At 41.1% G+C, this 18,054-nt stretch overlaps 2 protein-coding genes across 2 annotated transcripts in view; one reads left to right on the top strand and one right to left on the bottom strand.

Moving 5' to 3' along the window:
- The window catches only part of IPPK (inositol-pentakisphosphate 2-kinase), a 30,123-nt gene extending 12,304 nt beyond the window's left edge, over window positions 1–17,819 (top strand). Inside the window, exons 2-13 of the mRNA XM_021529198.2 lie at window positions 1,137–1,184; window positions 4,940–5,035; window positions 5,806–5,872; window positions 7,419–7,540; window positions 7,956–8,045; window positions 8,641–8,699; window positions 9,050–9,122; window positions 10,265–10,544; window positions 11,760–11,910; window positions 12,989–13,091; window positions 13,573–13,652; window positions 14,658–17,819. Of these exons, the coding sequence (XP_021384873.1) occupies window positions 1,137–1,184; window positions 4,940–5,035; window positions 5,806–5,872; window positions 7,419–7,540; window positions 7,956–8,045; window positions 8,641–8,699; window positions 9,050–9,122; window positions 10,265–10,544; window positions 11,760–11,910; window positions 12,989–13,091; window positions 13,573–13,652; window positions 14,658–14,883 (1,395 nt within the window). The 3' untranslated portion in view covers window positions 14,884–17,819. The remainder of the gene's footprint in view (window positions 1–1,136; window positions 1,185–4,939; window positions 5,036–5,805; window positions 5,873–7,418; window positions 7,541–7,955; window positions 8,046–8,640; window positions 8,700–9,049; window positions 9,123–10,264; window positions 10,545–11,759; window positions 11,911–12,988; window positions 13,092–13,572; window positions 13,653–14,657) is intronic.
- Window positions 17,606–18,054, bottom strand: part of CENPP (centromere protein P) — a 112,883-nt gene continuing 112,434 nt past the window's right edge. Inside the window, exon 9 of the mRNA XM_021529201.3 lies at window positions 17,606–17,966. Within this exon, the coding sequence (XP_021384876.1) occupies window positions 17,845–17,966 (122 nt within the window). The 3' untranslated portion in view covers window positions 17,606–17,844. The remainder of the gene's footprint in view (window positions 17,967–18,054) is intronic.

Here is an 18,054-nt window from a genome sequence, read left to right as displayed (position 1 = left end):
TTCTCTTTCTCTCCATGTTAGTAATTAAAGATATCTGCAACCCTCTCCCTCAGCATGTGCAGAAACAGCTTTCAGTTCTGAAATATGGAATAGATCTGGTGCTGTCATGCTATGTGAAGTTTTTTAATGGCAAATAATTTGGAAGGGAAAAAGGTTGGACTCCATAAACGCAAAGTACAACTGGGACATTTTGTCTGCATTGTCTTTGTCAGTGAATCTGAATGTACTTCTGTGGTAGTGCTTTAAATGGAGGTAATCCTTTTTGGTGTCTTGGCAAGGCCCAAATGGAGACAGACTGGCTAAGAGATAACTCTGGAAAACAGCTGTTTGTCTCTACCTTCTGTGGTGTCCAGTTGTTGATATCCCCATTGAACCTGAATAGGCTGAACTACATCAGTGGAAGTATCTTTAGGATACTTAGGCAGATCAGAGGCAGGGCTGTGTGTTGCCTTTTAAGACAGCAGGTGCCTTAACACTGTGTCAGACTTTGAGTTTAATTTGTAAAGTGTCAAGCTTTTTGAATTGTTACAAAACTGATAGCAATTGTAAAAATGACAAAAATTAGTGAGTTTTTCTATGGTTTTAAGGTAAAATACTTGTAAACATGCTATATTTGTTCCTGTGTTATGTATTTACTCTGCAGAAGTTTATAAGCAGCAGGGTTTAGTTTAGTGTTAAGTTCAGCTGTGTAGCTGCTGCTGGTAACTGGTGTCTCCTTAATAATTCGTAATGCTCTGCTGATACTGTAAATGAAATGGGCCTTGTGTCTCTTTTGGGGAGCTTTGGTGCACAAATGCCAGGGTGGGGGGGTTTGTCGTTCCATGTGAGCTTTCCCAGATTTTCAGAGCAGTGCTGTAAGCTAAGGGAGCATTTCCCTGGTGTATTTGGTGACTGGAAATGCAGAGTGGCTACCTCGTTAAACTGATGGCAGGGCTGGCAGCAGACACTGCTGTGTTTGATTTCAGCTGGCGTATTTGATTTCAAGTTGAGTGAAATAACCATTTAAAATGTGCTTTTCTTGTTTTTTTTTTTTTTTTTTTTTCCCCTTAATTTCTCAGAGAGGTACATTGGGGAATCAGTCAATTGTGGTGTTTATAAATGCAAATTAATCCCTATTCTTTCCTGTTTTCCTCCAGCGCTGTGTGGTGTTACGGTTTCTGAAGTCCCCCCCCAACCAGAATAAGGTAAGATTTAAACCTGTCCTGTTGCTGAATGTCCTTGGGTAAACTAATAGCCAGTGTGAGGAGAAACAAGAAACCTGTGAGAGAGCTGTGACTGGCAGGAGTAAGAATAAATGGATGTTTTGAAATGTGCCTGTGTTTCAGTGGGTTTGGCAACAGGAGGAAACCTGAGGTTGTCTTATGTAACTGGGATGATGTGAGTGCTGATACCAAGAGCTCTGTGTGGGGCAGGGTGTGAGGCTGCTGTGTGTCAGAGGGCAGAGCTTTCAGCTGTGCCACAGTGTAAATGTTCCATATCCACCCATGGGAGCACAGGGATGCTGAGGAAGAAAGGAGTTTTCCTGGTTGTAGCCAGGTAGGACAGAACAGGAGCCACACAAAACTGGTGTCATGGTCAAGGTTTGCTGTTGACCATCTGTTCAGTAGCTAAAGAGCCATGGAATCTGAGCAAACACATGAAATGTTCACAGAATACCCTTTGTCAGTGAGTGATTTAGTGTCCTAGCTGTTACAAAAAGAACCTGGCAGGACCTCCCAGTTTCTTCCATGGTACAATAAGGTTTTCCTGCTTGAGAAGGAACTGGAGTGAGTTACTTTAGATTTATTTTAACAGGGATAAAAAATGATCAAAAACTAAAGGTGGAGCATAAACACAGTGTTCCAAGGAAGAAAAATAAGAAAAGAGAGCACAAGGTTCAAATTCTTTTATTTCTTCAACCTTGAGAGGAGTCTTTAAGGGTGTGTTACCTGAGAAATACGGGGAATGGTGGCTTGAGTTACAGCAGCCCCTGAAGCACGGCTTTGTAAGGCACAGTGGCACGTTGTTCTGATGGGAGAAATACAAAAAGCATTGGGACTCTACTGACAACTGGTGTATGGGCCTAATTTTAGGAAAAAAGAAACAAGGATGAATGTAAACGAAACATCTAGAAAGGTCATTTTATTGCTTTAAATCAGGAAGATGAATGTGAAAAGCATTCAGTTTTACAAGGGACAAGTTGCTAAAGCAGAGGAAGGCAAAATTAGTGAACACAGCATATGAGTTATTTGACGGTCTTTCTGCTACTATTTAACTTGAAAAAGGTCTGGTAAAACCAAAGTATGATTGAAGTAGATTTTTGAGCTGCTTTTATTGGCAGGATTTCAAAAATGTGTCTTGTGCTTTGGTAGCAGCCCAAGATAATAATGTTTAGTGTTAACAAGAACAGTGATGAGTCCAGAGCACCACAAGAAAGGAAACAGTGCTTATCTCAATTTTTAGTATAGCAGAAGAGGACTAGACCACAACTTTATGTAAAAAGTCAGTCTGTTGCAGTTCATTTAAGAAAACAGAACACTGAACGCCTGCCCCTTTTCCTTCTTAGTTTTTCAATTTTAAAATTTTAAGTTCAAAGAGATAGTTGCAAGTAATTGTTTTTAAATAATTGACAAAGTATGAGAGAGTCACAAAGGAAGGCAGGAAGTGACTTTTCAGTTACCCACCACAGCACTGAGGCTGGGCATGCACATTCCAGTGTTGCATGCCGAGGAGAGCTGGCTCCAGTGTTTTGCATTTGCCATGCATTGGGAGTGTGTGGGCTTCCTGATACACAATTCCCTCTAAACAGAAGGTTTTGTAATTTGAATATATTTACTTATTCTGGTGATTGATTTTTTTGAAGGACCATTTTTTTCTTGGAGCAGAGCAGAATAAGTATTTTATCATCAGATCAGTAAACAAATCCTGGAGAATCAGTTTTGGGATGAACTTGCACATAGCAAGAATAACAGGGAATATGTTGTGATTTTTTTTTTTTTCTTGAGTAATTGTATTCCTGACTTAAGCAAAATTAGTTAGGTTCTGAAGTGTTCTGTGTCTGTGCATGATATCACAGGTCATCCAAGGTAAATAATGCTGAAGGAAGCAGTTCAAACAAAATATTTTCTAATAATACACACTCTGAAATTCAGATGTGAACAAATAGGTCTCAGTTTCTTCTGCTTAACTCCTTTAGAAAAGGTAAAGAAGTCTGGATGCTGTTTTGTACATTTAATTATGTGTTTAATTATGAATTTGGGATTAGATAATTCAGTAGTTGAACAAGGTGATATTATTGTGCATTGTTACCTTATTGTTATGATTGAAAAAATACTCAATAATGTAACTGCAGAGCCTTCATTACTTGAATAGAAAGTCAAGTGTCAGCCTCATGGAGTGTTTTTAATTGCATATTGCTATTTTAGTGTATGATCTTCTTAATGAAATAATTAAAAAAAGGATTATTGTATAAACCCTATCTGAGTTTTGGTGAGTGAGCTGGCAGTAATGATGGCTCCTTCAACAATTTTTCATCTTAGTGGTTTTTGATGTTAAAAGGTGATGCTCAAGTAGCCTGTTAGTTGTTTTTTGTTTAATTTAGATATATCAAATATACTTGCACTTAGAAGATGTTTTAAGCTTGTTTTATAATTTTATGGTTGTATTGATCTTTTTAACTGGTGAGTCTTTCCATGTAGTAAAAGTGACAGCAGTAAATTTTAATGAAATGGTTATTTCTCAGTGTGAGAGTGTGTGTATATATGTTAACCTCAACCAAACCAAACACAAACCTGTGGCTACTGTGTACATCAGCAAACCAGGTCAGAACCATCTACAAATGGAAATTAGCTGAGATTTCTGTTACTGATGGGATGGTGTAATGTTCCTTCTCACCATTCAGGATTTGTGTAAGTTAAAGAAGGGGCTTTTGTCATTTGTGTCAGTTAAAGAAGGGGGGCTGTTGTCATTTGTAATTAGTGCTGGATGTGGTCTTTCCTCTTCTCTAGGCTATGTCAGTGTCTGGGTGTTGTTCTCTCGTATTTTATTTCCTCTTACTCTGTTCTGTTTATATATTTTTTCCTCCTGCTCTTGTTTTTCCTCTTTGATTTGCTAACATGTACCCAAGTGTTGCACTTTCTTTTCCTCCACTTAATCTTACTGTGAGGTTTTAAGATGGTTTTTTGTGTGTGTGTGTGTTGCAAAAGGACAGGGTAGCTTTGAGTTCTGTATTGTAACAATGAAGTACCTTGCAGAGAAGCAGGGTGTGCTGGAGTGCTGGGAATGGGATAATGTTGCTGTAATGCTCCTTTGCTCCCTCCTCAACGAGTGAGAGTCTGTCCAAGTCTGACTGTGCAGTTGTCCCTGTCCTGCTTCCAGTACTCATGGAGTTCTTCTAGCTTTTGGCATCTTGTCTCCTAGAAAACCTTTCCTTATGATATTACAGAATATCACATTGCAGTAAGATTTGTCACTGGCTGGGGCAGGATTCAGGACAGATGGCAAGTTCTGTACCTGTTCATGCCAAGGTTTGGAATATGGCTCAGTCTGTGCAGCCGTTCTTCCCGATCCCCTTGATGTATTTTGTAACACTCCAAGCCTCTTCTGCTCTGCTGCTGTTGGGCACCTTTTTGGACTGTGGGAGTTGTCTGAGCTGTTTTAAGAATAATGGTCAGAGTAGGTCTTGATCAGTCTCCCTTGTTCCACTTCTGTCACTTTCTCTCTCCTTTGTCCCCTGAAACTGAAGAAGAATCATCTTTTCACCATTTTCCTGTTTGTCCCAGCCCCTGAGGTGGCAGTAGGGAAACAAATTTAGCACGTTTGATGTGTCTGTTTGACTTCAGCGTGCACTGACCTGACAAGCTCAGCAATTAAGTTACTTGTTAAATCACTGACCAGGATGGGTTTCTGGAGTGTTGTTATCATTATTTTGGAGTTCAGTTACTACATTTCTGTCTTCCAGACTCCAGAGGAAATACTACACCATCTGCAAAACATCGTAGACTTTGGAAAACATGTGATGAAGCAGTTCTTTGGGGAGAACTATGTTCACCATGGGGTAAATGATTTGTTTTTAAAATAAATGCCTTAGGCATTGTAAACACTGAAGTGTTTGGGGGAACACTGAGTGCCAGTGAAAGGAACTAACAGGGTTTACACACAGGAAGCATTTGGATGCAAACAGGGAGCCTGCTCTGTGCTGATGAGGTGATTGGATTGTACTCAGTGGTTTGGATATTTCAAGCTACTGAAGAAAAGTTTGGTCATTTCTTTTCTCTGTCTAAGGCAAGAGGGGCATGTATGTGAGAGAGACTTTTAGACTAACTGCAAAACAAGGGGAGAAACCTGGTTCATATAAATTTTTGAGGTTTCTGTGCATTCAGAGGTCACCTTTCCCCTTGCTCTGTTCTTTAGGGCAGCCAGATCTTGTTCGCTGAACATCAGATAAGAGAAAAAGTTACAGCTTCACCTGGAACTTGAGTTATGCAGTTCTGCCTCAGAAGGGTGGGATGTGAATTTTTTATTTGGGGTGTTTTTTATTTGTGGAAAGGACAGAGTGATGCAGGTTCCTTCACACACATTAAACTCGCACTGAAAATGCTCTTTGTCATGCATTTATTTAAATTAGTCCTTGGGTTTTGTAGAAGAGCGGGTGTTGCATGTGATTGCATGTACAGTTGTTCACAGAGTGAATCAGAGGGAGAAGCTGCTGACTGCGTACTTCAGTGTACTTTGTGTAACCCACTGAACTTTGCTGTTCCATTTCAAGACTCCCAAACTGGGTATTAAGTTTTGCATTAAAATGTTTTCTTTTTTGTTCCCCAATAGGAAATTATTCAACTGCCTTTAGACTTTGTAAGACAGCTGTGTTTGAAAATCCAGCCAGAGAGGCCAGGTAAGTGTCAGGGGTGTGATTAGGAAGGGGCTTCCTCAAGCTGTAAAGCATTTTGCTTTGTTCTAAAGTAAAAAAAGCATCACACTATAGAATATAAGGAAACTTTTTTAATATTTAGGCAATGATAAGGTGAAAATTTATTGTGGAAAAAATGGATTGTGTTCTGGAATTAAAAGTAGTATATAATAGCTCTAAAATATGCAAAACACCCTTGTGGTGTTTTATGTTCCCAAATGTACCTAAAAGTAGCCAGAAACTCCTGCTTTAGCAGAACTCCTTGAAGATAAATACAGTGTTAAATCAAAGTATTGTGGTCAAGTGCTTTGATACCTTTGATCCAGGAAAAAAAAAAAAAAAAGAAATTAATTTACATATAGTGAGCACAGGAGACACTATTGTTGATTTCTCCTCACCTGTTTGAGTACAAGTTCCACAGTGCCAGGAACCAGTGAAGAAAGTTAATAGTGTCTAATAAAAGTTTAAAAAACAATGATACTCTGGTGGAAGTGAATGATAGAATGTAGTTTTATTTTTTGAAGTTAAACTTTGTGTGTCCACAGCTGCTGGGGATTGCAGTGTGGTGGTGGGGAAGCGGCAGGTGCTTCACAACAGTGAATCTCAGGAATTTTTAGCAGAATTTCTTTTTAAACCTCAAGGATTTTTTTTTCAATGTTACTCTTCACATAAGCCTATGTAACACACAAAAGAGCTTCTCTAATAGTTCAGATTTCTGTGCCTTTCTGATTTGGCAAGTGGCTTTCAGCTGTGAAGATGTGAAGGATGTACTTTTGCTTAAATTTAGAAAAAGAAAACAAATGTCAACATTTGGTTGGAGACAGAAGGCTTCTTGCTCATCCTGGTGAAGCAGTATGGCATGACAGGCTGGTGCCCTAGGCTTTGGTTTCTCAGATTTATTTTTTCTATTGCAATATATTTTTCAGAGTAGGCATTTTTCTTAGCAGTGGAAACTGTAACAGGAACGTGTCTTCTGTGTGTCAGTTTAGTAACAGGTACTTGAAAATCTGGGGGTGTGTGCTCTTGTTAACTTTGAACTACAGTCTCACAGACCTTTCTGTGCCCCAAAGGATGCACGTAGAGAGAGGTTTTCAAAGGATTTTTATGCAGAATGCCTCTTGAATTTATGATAATACTGCCAGTTTTCAGATTCTTTTGACTCAGCTGAGGGATGGTAGGTCATGCATAGTAAGCAAAGGGGAGATCACATCTTTGAATAAAAACATGAATGAGTCACTTTATCTGTTGTTGGCCAGTCCATTTCCTTGCTGTTTCAGCCTCATCTTTTTTGGGGTGATCTGGGAGCTGGCCATTAACAGCAGCTCTTGGGACAGTTTAGAGGAAACTGAAACCAGGCATTGATAATGGGGAGGGCAGCTTTGTGCAAATGCATAATTGTCTGAAGCTGAAAAACCGCGTGTCCTGTCCTTCCACGCTTGTTCCCACACCCCACCTGGTGAATGAGGCTGCTCCAGAGTGAGCCACCACCCAGAGCTAATCTCCCTGTGTTGTTTGTCCCCTGCTGTCCCAGAGTGTCGCTGTGACAAGGACATGGACACGCTGAGCGGTTACGCGATGTGCCTTCCCAACCTGACGCGGCTGCAGCCCTTCCGCCTCGCCGAGCACCGGCCCATCCTCTGCATCGAGATCAAGGTGTGCAGGGGGCAGAGCCTCAGGCCAGAGGGGCTTCTTTGCCTTCTTGAACTACACTCTGGCCCCAGACACTCTGGCCCCAGCAGATTTCAAGGACTGCAGCAGTGGGGGAAGGCAGAGCTCACTGTTTTCACTGTGACCCATAGGAGGAAACAGCCCCTCTCTCTTCCAATTCCCCATCTTTTGAAACTTGGGAAATTCCCAGGTGTTACTAGGCTTTTCTGTAGGCCACACCAGTTTGGTGTGTTGTTTTTTTTTTTAAATAATGGGGAGTAATTCAGCTTTTAAGTGCTGGAATTTTTTATAATTTTTAAAAAATTCCCTTTAACTGGAAGGATTTGCATATTGTATACTTTTATATTTCTATAGAGAGAGACATTTGTATTTATGATCTTATTTTGCTTGTTTGTTTTAGCCAAAGTGTGGCTTCATTCCTTTTTCCAGCCATGTTTCACAGGAGATAAAGCACAAGGTGTGTCGTTACTGTATGCATCAGCATCTAAAGGTAATAATTAAGTCACCCTGCTTTCCTTTGGCTGTACTGTGCTCTATTTGCTGTTCCAGGCTTGCTCCCCTGTTGAAACTTGCTCAAATTTCTGATATGACTAAAGCTGGTAGGAGGATACACAGCTGAGTTGCTGGGTGTGAATTTGTTTAGTGAGAGATGGAACAAGTTCTGTGGGAAGCTGGAAGCAAACAAATACAATATCAGCTTTTGGGGACTATGAATGCTGTGATTGGGTCAACTCTGATGTGGAACTTCCTTCCCAGATCAGCTCACCAAGTGCATTCTGTGACAAAACAAACAGCACGTAACAGGCACGGAGTTCATAGACTCATGCCTGCTGTGACTCTGGGATGGTGGGATTGTGACTCCCTGGGATTTAATGTGACTTTTCTCCCTTGTGAATGTAGTTTGAGTGACTTGACTTAAAAATCACTGGGAAACAGCCACAGTGGTCATGAGTTTTATGTTCTAAGTTGTTTAAACGTCCTGACCTCTGAAGGCAGAATGTCAGTGCCACACACCTGACTGTTAAAATGGTAGAGCAGCTGTTCCAGGTAGAGAGGGTAACAGCAGTGCTCTGGGTTTTCCACAGGTAGCCAATGGAAAATGGAAGCGACCAAGTAAATACTGCCCATTGGATCTCTTCTCAGGGTAAGGATTCTGTGGTTTTGACCCTCTCCCCCCTCCAAAAAAAAAAATCTGCATTACAGATTTCTTGCTTGGATTACTTTGCCTTTCACTGAGGTATTATGGTTGATCAATGCTGGCTTGTCTGGACCTTTACAGTGATTATATCTGGTGTTATTTCCCTCTTTACACCTATCTTGGCAATCAGAGCTGCCTTTTGCAGTATAACATTGCACCCAAGAGCTGTTCAGTGTACTCAGATCTGAAGTTCACTTTGTCTGTACCATGACCTCAGTGAGTAATGTGCTCAGTGCATGTGTCAGGTGTGAACATCCAAAGGCTGTATGAAACATTCTTGGCTTTGTTTTCCCTAGAAATAAACAAAGAATGCACTTTGCTTTGAAGAGCTTATTACAGGAGGCACAGAACAACTTGAAAATATTTAAGGTAAACAGTAAAATCTCTGCTTGCTTTTTTTGCCTTGGATTTTAAACAATTTGACTTGAGCATCTAAACAGTTGAGATCTTCCTTCAAACCTGCCTAACCAGACCATCACTGTTGGAGCCTGTCAAGAGAAGGAAATGGGAAAGTTCGTAGATTTCAGATGAGGACAGAGAAATAATAATTACCCAGAATTAACAGACTCAGAATATCCTGAGTTAGAAGGACCCATGGGGATTGTCCAAGTCTAAATTCTGTCTCTGCACAGGCACCCCAAAAATCCCACCCTGTGGCTGAGAGCATTTTCCAAATGCTTCTGAAGCTCCAGCAGCCTTGGGGCTGTGACCATTCCCTGGGAAATGAATTAGTGGGAAAGAATCACTGAGGAACAATTGATAGAAAAGGACTCTTAAGGTGAACAAAGTTTTAAAACTTTATGTACTGCTTCAGGAAGAAGAAAATGGAGAACTTGGCATATTGCTGCAAATACTTTTAGATTCCTGTTAGAACACTGATGCAAGCCCAGGGCACAGCAGGTGCCACTGGGGAAGAAAAAAGTGGCATTCCATGACACTCATGTAGGAAAAATATGAAGCAGTAACTGATGATTTGTGGAGATCTTCAGATTAATTCTAGGAAAAAAGATTCTTTCAATTTATTTCCAATATTAAATAAACTATTTGAGTTACTTAAGCTTCTATGAGCTGCCCTCTTTTTGTACTAGTAGGTAGCTATCACATCTTTTCTATCTGCTTTCACAGCCTTCCCTTTGCCAGTCTGGGCTGGTAAAAAGGTGTTTCACATGGTGATTTTTCACTCCTGACATTACTCAGAAAGAAGTGATAGGAAAATGTGCCAAGTATCATTCACCTGTATTGTTCTGATTCCTTACAGGCCATTAAGTTGGGAAAGTAGCTCTTGATTTAAAAAGTGGTTTTGGTTTTCATTCAGAGGTTGTTACCTGCAGGTTCTGATTAGACTTAAGAGGACAAATCTTTAAGAGATTGGGAATGTGTGTATCTGTATGCAGAGATTGTTAAGGTAATAACACTTTTCTATGCTTAAAATATTAGATCTGATGCTCTGAATAGCTCAGTATGAATAACTTCCTGATGTGCCTAAAGACTTCTTTTTCTCCTTGTTGCAGAATGGGGAACTAATTTATGGCTGTAAGGATGACCAGGACTGTGTCTCTGACTGGAATGAACTTGCTCGTCACCTAAAACCTTTCTTTTTCCCTTCCAACGGGCTGGTCAGTGGCCCCCACTGCACAAGGACAATTGTTAAGGAATTAATCCACGTGATCACCATGGCGCTCCTGAGTAGCACCGACACCTGCAGGGCAGGCGACATGAAGACAGTTCCCATTTCACAAGGGAGAAGCTACTGTGAAGCAAGTGCTTTTAATAAGGAGCTAGTAAGAAATGGTAAGGGATATAATTTCGTAAAAACTGTCCATAATTGACTGTTCATGGAATCCCAGAGTGGTGTGGGTTGGAAGGGGGTGTTACAGGCCACCCAGTCCAGCCCCCTGCCATGGGCAGGAACACCTTCCACCAGAGCAGGTTTCTCAGAGCCTTGTCTGGTGTAACAATTCAGATCTTTGTCTCAGTTATAAAAACTCATATGAGAACGGCAACAGGGGAATTCTGGTGGCATTAAAAAAAAAAAAGAGTTCTGAGCTGCATAGCTGTCAGATAATTGTTATTAATATAATGTGATGTTGTAGTGAGCACTTACAGCACTGTATCTAATAAGTAAATTAAAATAAATTCGGGAGGTGGTACAGGAAAAATGGAAGAAAATAGCAGTTTGAGCTGATAACAATCATAGATATTCCAAATGAGTGGGGAAATTTTATGTTGCATGTGATGAAGTTGGACTGCTTTGGTTGGTTTATTGCAACACCTGTACTTTGCCTTTCTCTGCTTCCTCTGTCAACCCTCACCAGGGCACAGCTGATGTTCTTTTCTTCAGCTGCTCTTCTGGTGAAGAGAGGTCTGAATACTGGACGGAAAAGGAATGGGAAGTGAGAGTGGGAAAACTGTAAATTATGTTAATTTCTCAGTGCATAAGTTCTGTAAAGCTCTAATTATTCAAGATGCTGCCAGTTATCCTAATTACACAAATAGCATATTTCTTGCTCTGCTTTTCAGGAAGACTTTTTTCATTACCTTTTTCAATGGTTTGTTGTAGTGGTGGAGGAAGAGCTGTCTTAGAGAAATTATATCAAATACAATTCTTGATACAGTATATAAAAGACCCCAGAGCTGAAATGCTAAATTACTGTCAGCAGTTGATACTGTTCAAAGTGAATTTGTGGTGGCTTCAGACAAATGAGACATTTCTCCAGTGGACTCAAAATGAGTAGATTGCAGTGGATGTGGGTGTGTTTTGGTGGTTTTTTTAGGTAGTTTGTAGAGTTGAGTATCAGGTGTTTTATCTTGCAGTCCAAGATGAGCTGTTTAAATGTGCAGGTCAGTACCTGCACCTTGCACTTTTGTTTGGAAGCTGAAGTGTTTTGAGGTTTCCCCTGACCTGTGACTGGACTAAAAGTATTTGGACTTTTAAACAAGCACATATAATGGCAAATTGAAGCTAAGACTTGTGTCTGCCTTATTTTAAAATGCATTTTCTTCTAGGTAAACATAAATTGGAAAGCTCTGGTTTACCGAGGGGTTGTCTCCTTTATAAAACCCTTCAGGCTCAGATGCTTGACATGCTGGATATTGAAGGACTCTATCCTTTGTACAGTAGAGTTGAACAGTACTTGGAGGAATTTCCTGAAGAGAGGTAAGACTTGATGGCTTTTCTTTCCAGTCCTGAGTAACCAGGACTGCAGGCAGGATTGGCTCTGTGCAGACATTCTGTGGCACTGCACGTTCTGAATTTTTAAATTAACTTCCAGCTGATGTTGGTCACTTTGGCCTGAATTTTAAAGTAATGATTTTGGAACGTTCACAACAGGCTAAGAGAGGAGAATGCTCTCTTAGTACTGGGGGTTGTGTATTTGCAGAAAGGTACAGTGAAAGGGGTGTTTTCTCCAGTCCCCAGTATCTGCAGAGCTGGGAATGTCTGCAGGGGTGATAATGTTCTGCAATGATGAATGCAAGCTGATGTATTTTTTTTCCCACAAATAAGGCTTATTAGTGTAATAATAATTGCTCCAAGCAGCCTCCACTGGGGTGCTGTTCCTCTCCTGTGCTCACACGAGGGCACTCTGGCTTTGCTCAGGAGCTGCTGCTGCTTGTGCAGAGCACTGGAAAATGTGTTCTTTGATCTGTGGGGAGTTTGTGTGGGACAAACTCCCCTGGGAGGGTTCAGTTTCTCAACAGGGGCTCAGTTCTTCAAAGAGGGAAAGAAGGAGCTCAGGACACCCCCCATTAGCACGTGGTGTTGGAGCAGGGCCCTGTCAGATATGCCTTTGGCCCAAGTTTATACTTTTTATGTACAAAAGAATATAATATACATATAAAAATAAATATCAAGATACTATTATATATTTCCTATATATGTATTTTCAGCAATGCAGCTGGAGGTCTTGCAGACGGCTACAAATTTTGAAACTTACCCATTTTTTTGCAAAAACTTCATAATTTTGCAGTGGTACAGAGATGGCAGTGGATTAAGAATGATTCATTTTATAAAATCCCACACAACCCAGATCCTAAGCAGCAGCAAATCTTGACTGATTTGAGAGTAGTAGGGACTGTTGTGGTGTTGGCTGCCAGTGGGTTAATACTTGGATATGTTTATCAGTGTTATTGTTGGGTTGTTCTTATCTGAGTCTCTGGGCTGCTGAGGAAAGAGCACACTGAAAACCAGCACATCATTTTGGCTGTCTGTAAATCTTCTTTTAACATTTATTTAGAAGTACCTTACAGATAGATGGACCTTACAATGAAGCGTTTTATGAGAAGCTGCTGGACCTTTCCCTGGAAGATGATGGGACAGTGGCATTTGCGTTAACGAAGGTACTTCCCAACTTGTTGAGGTTGTTTGGTCTGTCAGTGTTAATTAACCTCTGTCTCACTGAAAGGGCTGGATAATGGATGGAGGCAGCACTGCTGGCTTGTCAGGGTCTGTGCCGTTAAAGTTCCTCATTGTGTCAGGGTGCATCTTTATACCAGAAGCAGTTAAAAACAAACTTGTAGCACCAGTTCCTGAGAGAAAAATAAAAGTGTTTATTTCCTTTCTAGACTGAGGAAGCACTTGCAGGAACTGGTGCTGTTTGGCCTTTAGGAATATGATCTGTAGGAAATAAAAATTACTTTTATACAGGATGCTGCAAAAGCACCTGCTCCTGCCAATCTCCTGTTCCAGAGAGAATTTCCAGTTCTTAAGCTGCCAACATACCAATACAGGGAGTGCAGTGCTGTTTTTTTAAGGAACAGGATGCTTTACTCAGGTAAACACCTCTCTAAGAGAAAACCTGTGTTATTTTCTGTTGTACAGGTGCAGCAGTACAGAATAGCAATGACTGCTAAAGACTGTTCCATCATGATTGCCCTATCCCCCTGCCTGCAAGATGAATGGTAAGAGCTGCCTGCACTGGCTTTGGAATGGCTCCAGTTGTTTAGAAATTGGGATGTTTGTACTGTTCAGGCAACTCAGTCACTTAAAAAAAGTGTGGGATGTATGTTGGGGGGTGGTGTATCCAAATTTTTGGCTGTGAGCATTTTAGTATAGTAATGATTTAAGACATTTATGATCAGTATCTCTTTCTAAAGAGTTCTAAATTGATCAAAATGATCAAGCTTTTATATTTATTCCCTTCTTAAACTTTGAATTGACTGTTCATAGTAGCTCTGGATGGTTTTAACTAGGTACAGTTTTTCTGCCTTGGTGTTCTCAAAGGAGAGATTTCTCAAGCTGAGTTGCCTTTAATGGCCTAGTTAGAATAAAACCAAGGCAATAATCAAGAGGTGACAGCTTTGGCTGTCAAGCAGGAGGCTTTGCCACAATATTATCCCTTTTGGTTTGTGTCAGCAGTGCTAATCTGTTCCTCTGCAGGGGCCTTTGCTTCACCAGAGCCCTTTTATTTTTAGAGAATGCTGTTTTCTGCATTTGTCTGCAGTTCTCCAGTGAAGTGCTAGTGATGGACATGACTTGTGCAATGCCTGACTTCAGAACTCCTCCATCCCATAGCATGCTTGGACAGCATACGAAATGTTTTATTACCTTGAACCTAAGTAGGAGTTGCAGTCCCTTTTCTGCTTTTGCTGTTAATAAGGCTGTTGCTTTTTATGCACCACCTAGAAACAGCTTAGATTTACTAAATACAGTAAGTGAGAGTAATGTTTGCCTTCAGCTGTGTGGAAGCTGAAAGGAAAATGAAAAGAAGAGATGCCAGCAAGGTCCCATCAGGACTGGTAGAGCTGGAGTTATAGTTTCCTAAGTGCTACATTAGCTGCAGTTTATTTTCTTGAGCTCCCACAAAAGTTCTAAGATAAACATTAGAGTCACTTCTGTAAAGGTACACATAAATTAATAAAACTGGGTTCAGTGACTCAGATGTGCAATGTGGTTTTATTTTCCAGCTCTGAGCAAAGACCTGTGGTACTGACATCCAAATCCAGATTCATCTTCTCTGTTTCTGTGCTGGACTTGGACCTGAAGCCCTATGAAAGCATCCCCCACCAGTACAAACTCGATGGTGAAATAGTCAACTATTACCTGAAAAATGTACAGGCCAAAGAGGACCCAGTTATGTCCAACCTCTTCAAGGAGAATGAAGACTGCACATTAGTTCTCCATAAAGTGTAACCATTCCCTTAAGGTTATTTTTATTCAAACACATGAGAAAGTGAAAGATATTGGAATACAGTTATGGTGATTTTTTTTCCTTTTCTATTGTGTTCAGTGCATTTTTCAGCTGTGAATGTTTTTGCTTTATGAAATGATTTCTAATGGGTAATGCCTTCTCAGAGACCTGGGATAGCACTAAGCCACATGTTTGCTAGGTAACCTTAATGAATGTATTTAATGTGACAGAACAGGTAATGTGCCATACCTTGGAACTAGAGGACAGATCAAATTAATATGAAAAATCTACTTCCTTAGAATTGAAAGAGCACAGAATTAAAGGTTTCCTGAAGTATTGCACTAACATAGAAAGCCTAATTACTAACAAGAGAATTACCTTGGACCCTGTGCTTTGAGTCTCCCTCATCCCTACTAAATGAGGGAATGCTCTGGCAAAACCTATACAACACTTTAGCATTAATCCACTGGAAATACAACCATGCAGTGGCTGCTCTGTGGAACTGCCCTGGCACTGCACTTACATTTCAGTACTAATGCATGGACTAGGAACACCAGGCTGCCTCCAGAAGTTGTGTGATCACCTTGTATCCACCTAAAGCTTCTGAAACAAAGTGCAAAGGGTTAAGGTAAGCAACCTTGAGTTTTACGTAGTAGTTGGGCTAAACTCGCCTGCCATGCTGTTTTTTATTGTCTCTGTACATTATATGCTGCTATTGGAGGTGAAACCACAACTTGCTCTTGCCTGATTTAAATTGAGCTATAAGAAGAATATATTCTGAACTTTAGAGGTGACTTCAGGTCTTTCAGTAGTGTCAAATATTGGCACTATTACACTGATGCCCCACACACTGCGTAGCATGAGCAGCTGCTTTCAGGCTCTTTTGCTGTAAATGACACAGGAAAAGGTGACAGAACCCCATTTTCTTCCCTACAGCTGCAGTGGGTCAGTCTTGTGCCAGGGTGAGCTTGTGTCAGTGCTGCAGATGAGCAGTGCTTTGTGCAGCTGAAAGCTGGGGAGATGCTGCAGCAAAGCCATCCTTGAGGAAGATCCTGAGCTGGATCTGAAGGGTATTACCAAACCCGAGGGTGCCATGATAAAATCTGCAGCTCCTTTCCCCTCAAGGATTACACCCCCTGAATGGTGCAGAGATCCTCCTCCAGCCCCAGTGAACAGCTCTTACCTGGATACAGCCTGTGCTTACCAGCAATGGTGTTCAGGGTCCTAAAAACAGTGTAGCCTTTGAATTGTTCCACTTTACCTGAATTTCAAAAATAGGACCTCCTGTACCTTGGCACAACTCAAGGAAGAAATGTGAAACACAGAGCCACTACTGTCCCTGTGCCAGAGACCTGAGCTGGCAGTGCCAGGAGCCCTTCTGGGGCAGGGCCTGAGATGTGAGACTACAATAGTGCAATGAGCTGGCAGCAGGAATGACCCCTTCTTCCCAAAGAAAACCTGGAGCAGAAGAGCTCCTTAGAAATCCAGAAACCCTCCAGCTATTAGAAAGAGGAGGAAGGAAGGACCCTGCACAGCTGGGAAGTTCCCAGGTTTTTATGCTGTAACTTTACACGTTTCATATGCAAACAGCAGTGTCTGTGCTGAGCAAACAGTTTTGTTTTCAGGCAAGGAGGAGGGAGCTAAAGATGAACTGAAGGTTACACAAAACTGGCTCAACCAGTTCCATGTCAGTGGAGAAGGAGGAATTTTCCTGTGTACTGGATCCAATCTTGAAATGAGCCCGCCTTATCTAACAAGGTAGAGCTGCCATTAATCAAAACCCTATCTCTGGTGTTGTTTGGAGTCTGGCAGAAACCAGGCTCTGGTCTGTCAGTTTTTCCTAACCTACGAGAACAGTGGGAGACTATTTCAGTGATCAAATAGTGGAATAGTACATTTATGGGATAAGAAACATACTGTTGCTGTAGTTCAGACTTCACCTCTTTCACATTGCTGCATGGAGCAGGTGGTTGTGCTGCCAGGGGCTCCAGCTGCTCTGGCCTTGGAAAGGATGGCTCTTCCTACCAGGAGAGCCCAGAGCTGGGGGGTTTGGGCTTTTGGTTCCAGGAACTGCCTCACCTGAGACGTACCTGACTTCCAGTCACATCAGTTTGGCTGGGGTGCAGTGCTAGTGCAGAGCAGGAACTCCTGGAAACACTGTAAGTTCCCAGACGGGCTCGTGCCACATCTGATAGAATGTGGGAGAGGCAAGGCATTCGTCTGAGTTGTTTTATTTCTTCAGGGATGAATGTGTGAAAGGTGATGCTTTGGTGTTGTGTTGCCAGGATTTCCTCCTGAAGTCAGAAATGCAAAGAAGTGCTGCAGTGGGCAGGAGGTGACTGGCTCACCAGTTCCCCAGTGGTGTCATGGGCCTCTCTGGGTTAGATTAATGCTGTCTCAACACACATTGTGGAACAAAGTTACTTCATACAGTTACCTTTGGGTTTTTTAGCATTGTGTGTCTTTGAAATCTTCAAATTGTCTTCTTCTGCCCTAATTTAATGAGAAAGATGTTTAACTCTTTGTTCTAGGAGTCTTTTACTGTTCTTTTGTCATTTTAAAATCACTGTACTTTTACAGAGCTGTGAAATGAATTGGATTTTTATGGACTTGATTTTGACAGTGCATGATCTTTTAACAATTTCCAGGTATCTAGAAAATGTTAAGAAGATAAACCACTCTGGTACATTAATGATTCAGAAAGATAAATTTATAATGAAATCACTCTGTACATGTAACTATTTTATTTGGCATTTTTGTATTTAAATGGCTGTATTTATTTTCATGTCATGACAATTTATATATAACGTGCCATAATTGTACAGATAGCATGTTTTATGAGTATGGTTTCTAAATGGAAAATAACTTAATGTTTATATTCAATAAAATTACAGACTGTGTAACACAATATCTTAATTAAAACTACTTTTGAAATTGCTACCTGGTGTAAGTAATGCTGGCATTCATTCTCCTGAGCCCAGCACTTTGATCAGGTTCTCGATGGCTGCCTCAATCCCAAAGAGCCGGAGTGCGCTCCGGAACTTGCCAGGGATGCTCTCTACACTCCTCATCCTCTGCTCCAGGACTGCAGGAGAAACAGAGCAGTGCAGGTTATTTTCCAAGAGTTGCAGCAGGGCTGACAGGAGGTGGGTAAAGCAGGATGCCTGCAGGCA

The sequence above is a fragment of the Lonchura striata genome, chromosome 12 (assembly GCF_046129695.1).
Source record: "Lonchura striata isolate bLonStr1 chromosome 12, bLonStr1.mat, whole genome shotgun sequence".
Classification (NCBI taxonomy): Eukaryota; Metazoa; Chordata; class Aves; order Passeriformes; family Estrildidae; genus Lonchura; species Lonchura striata.
Note: the sequence above shows the minus strand (reverse complement) of the source record. Positions and strands in the feature narration are given on the sequence as shown.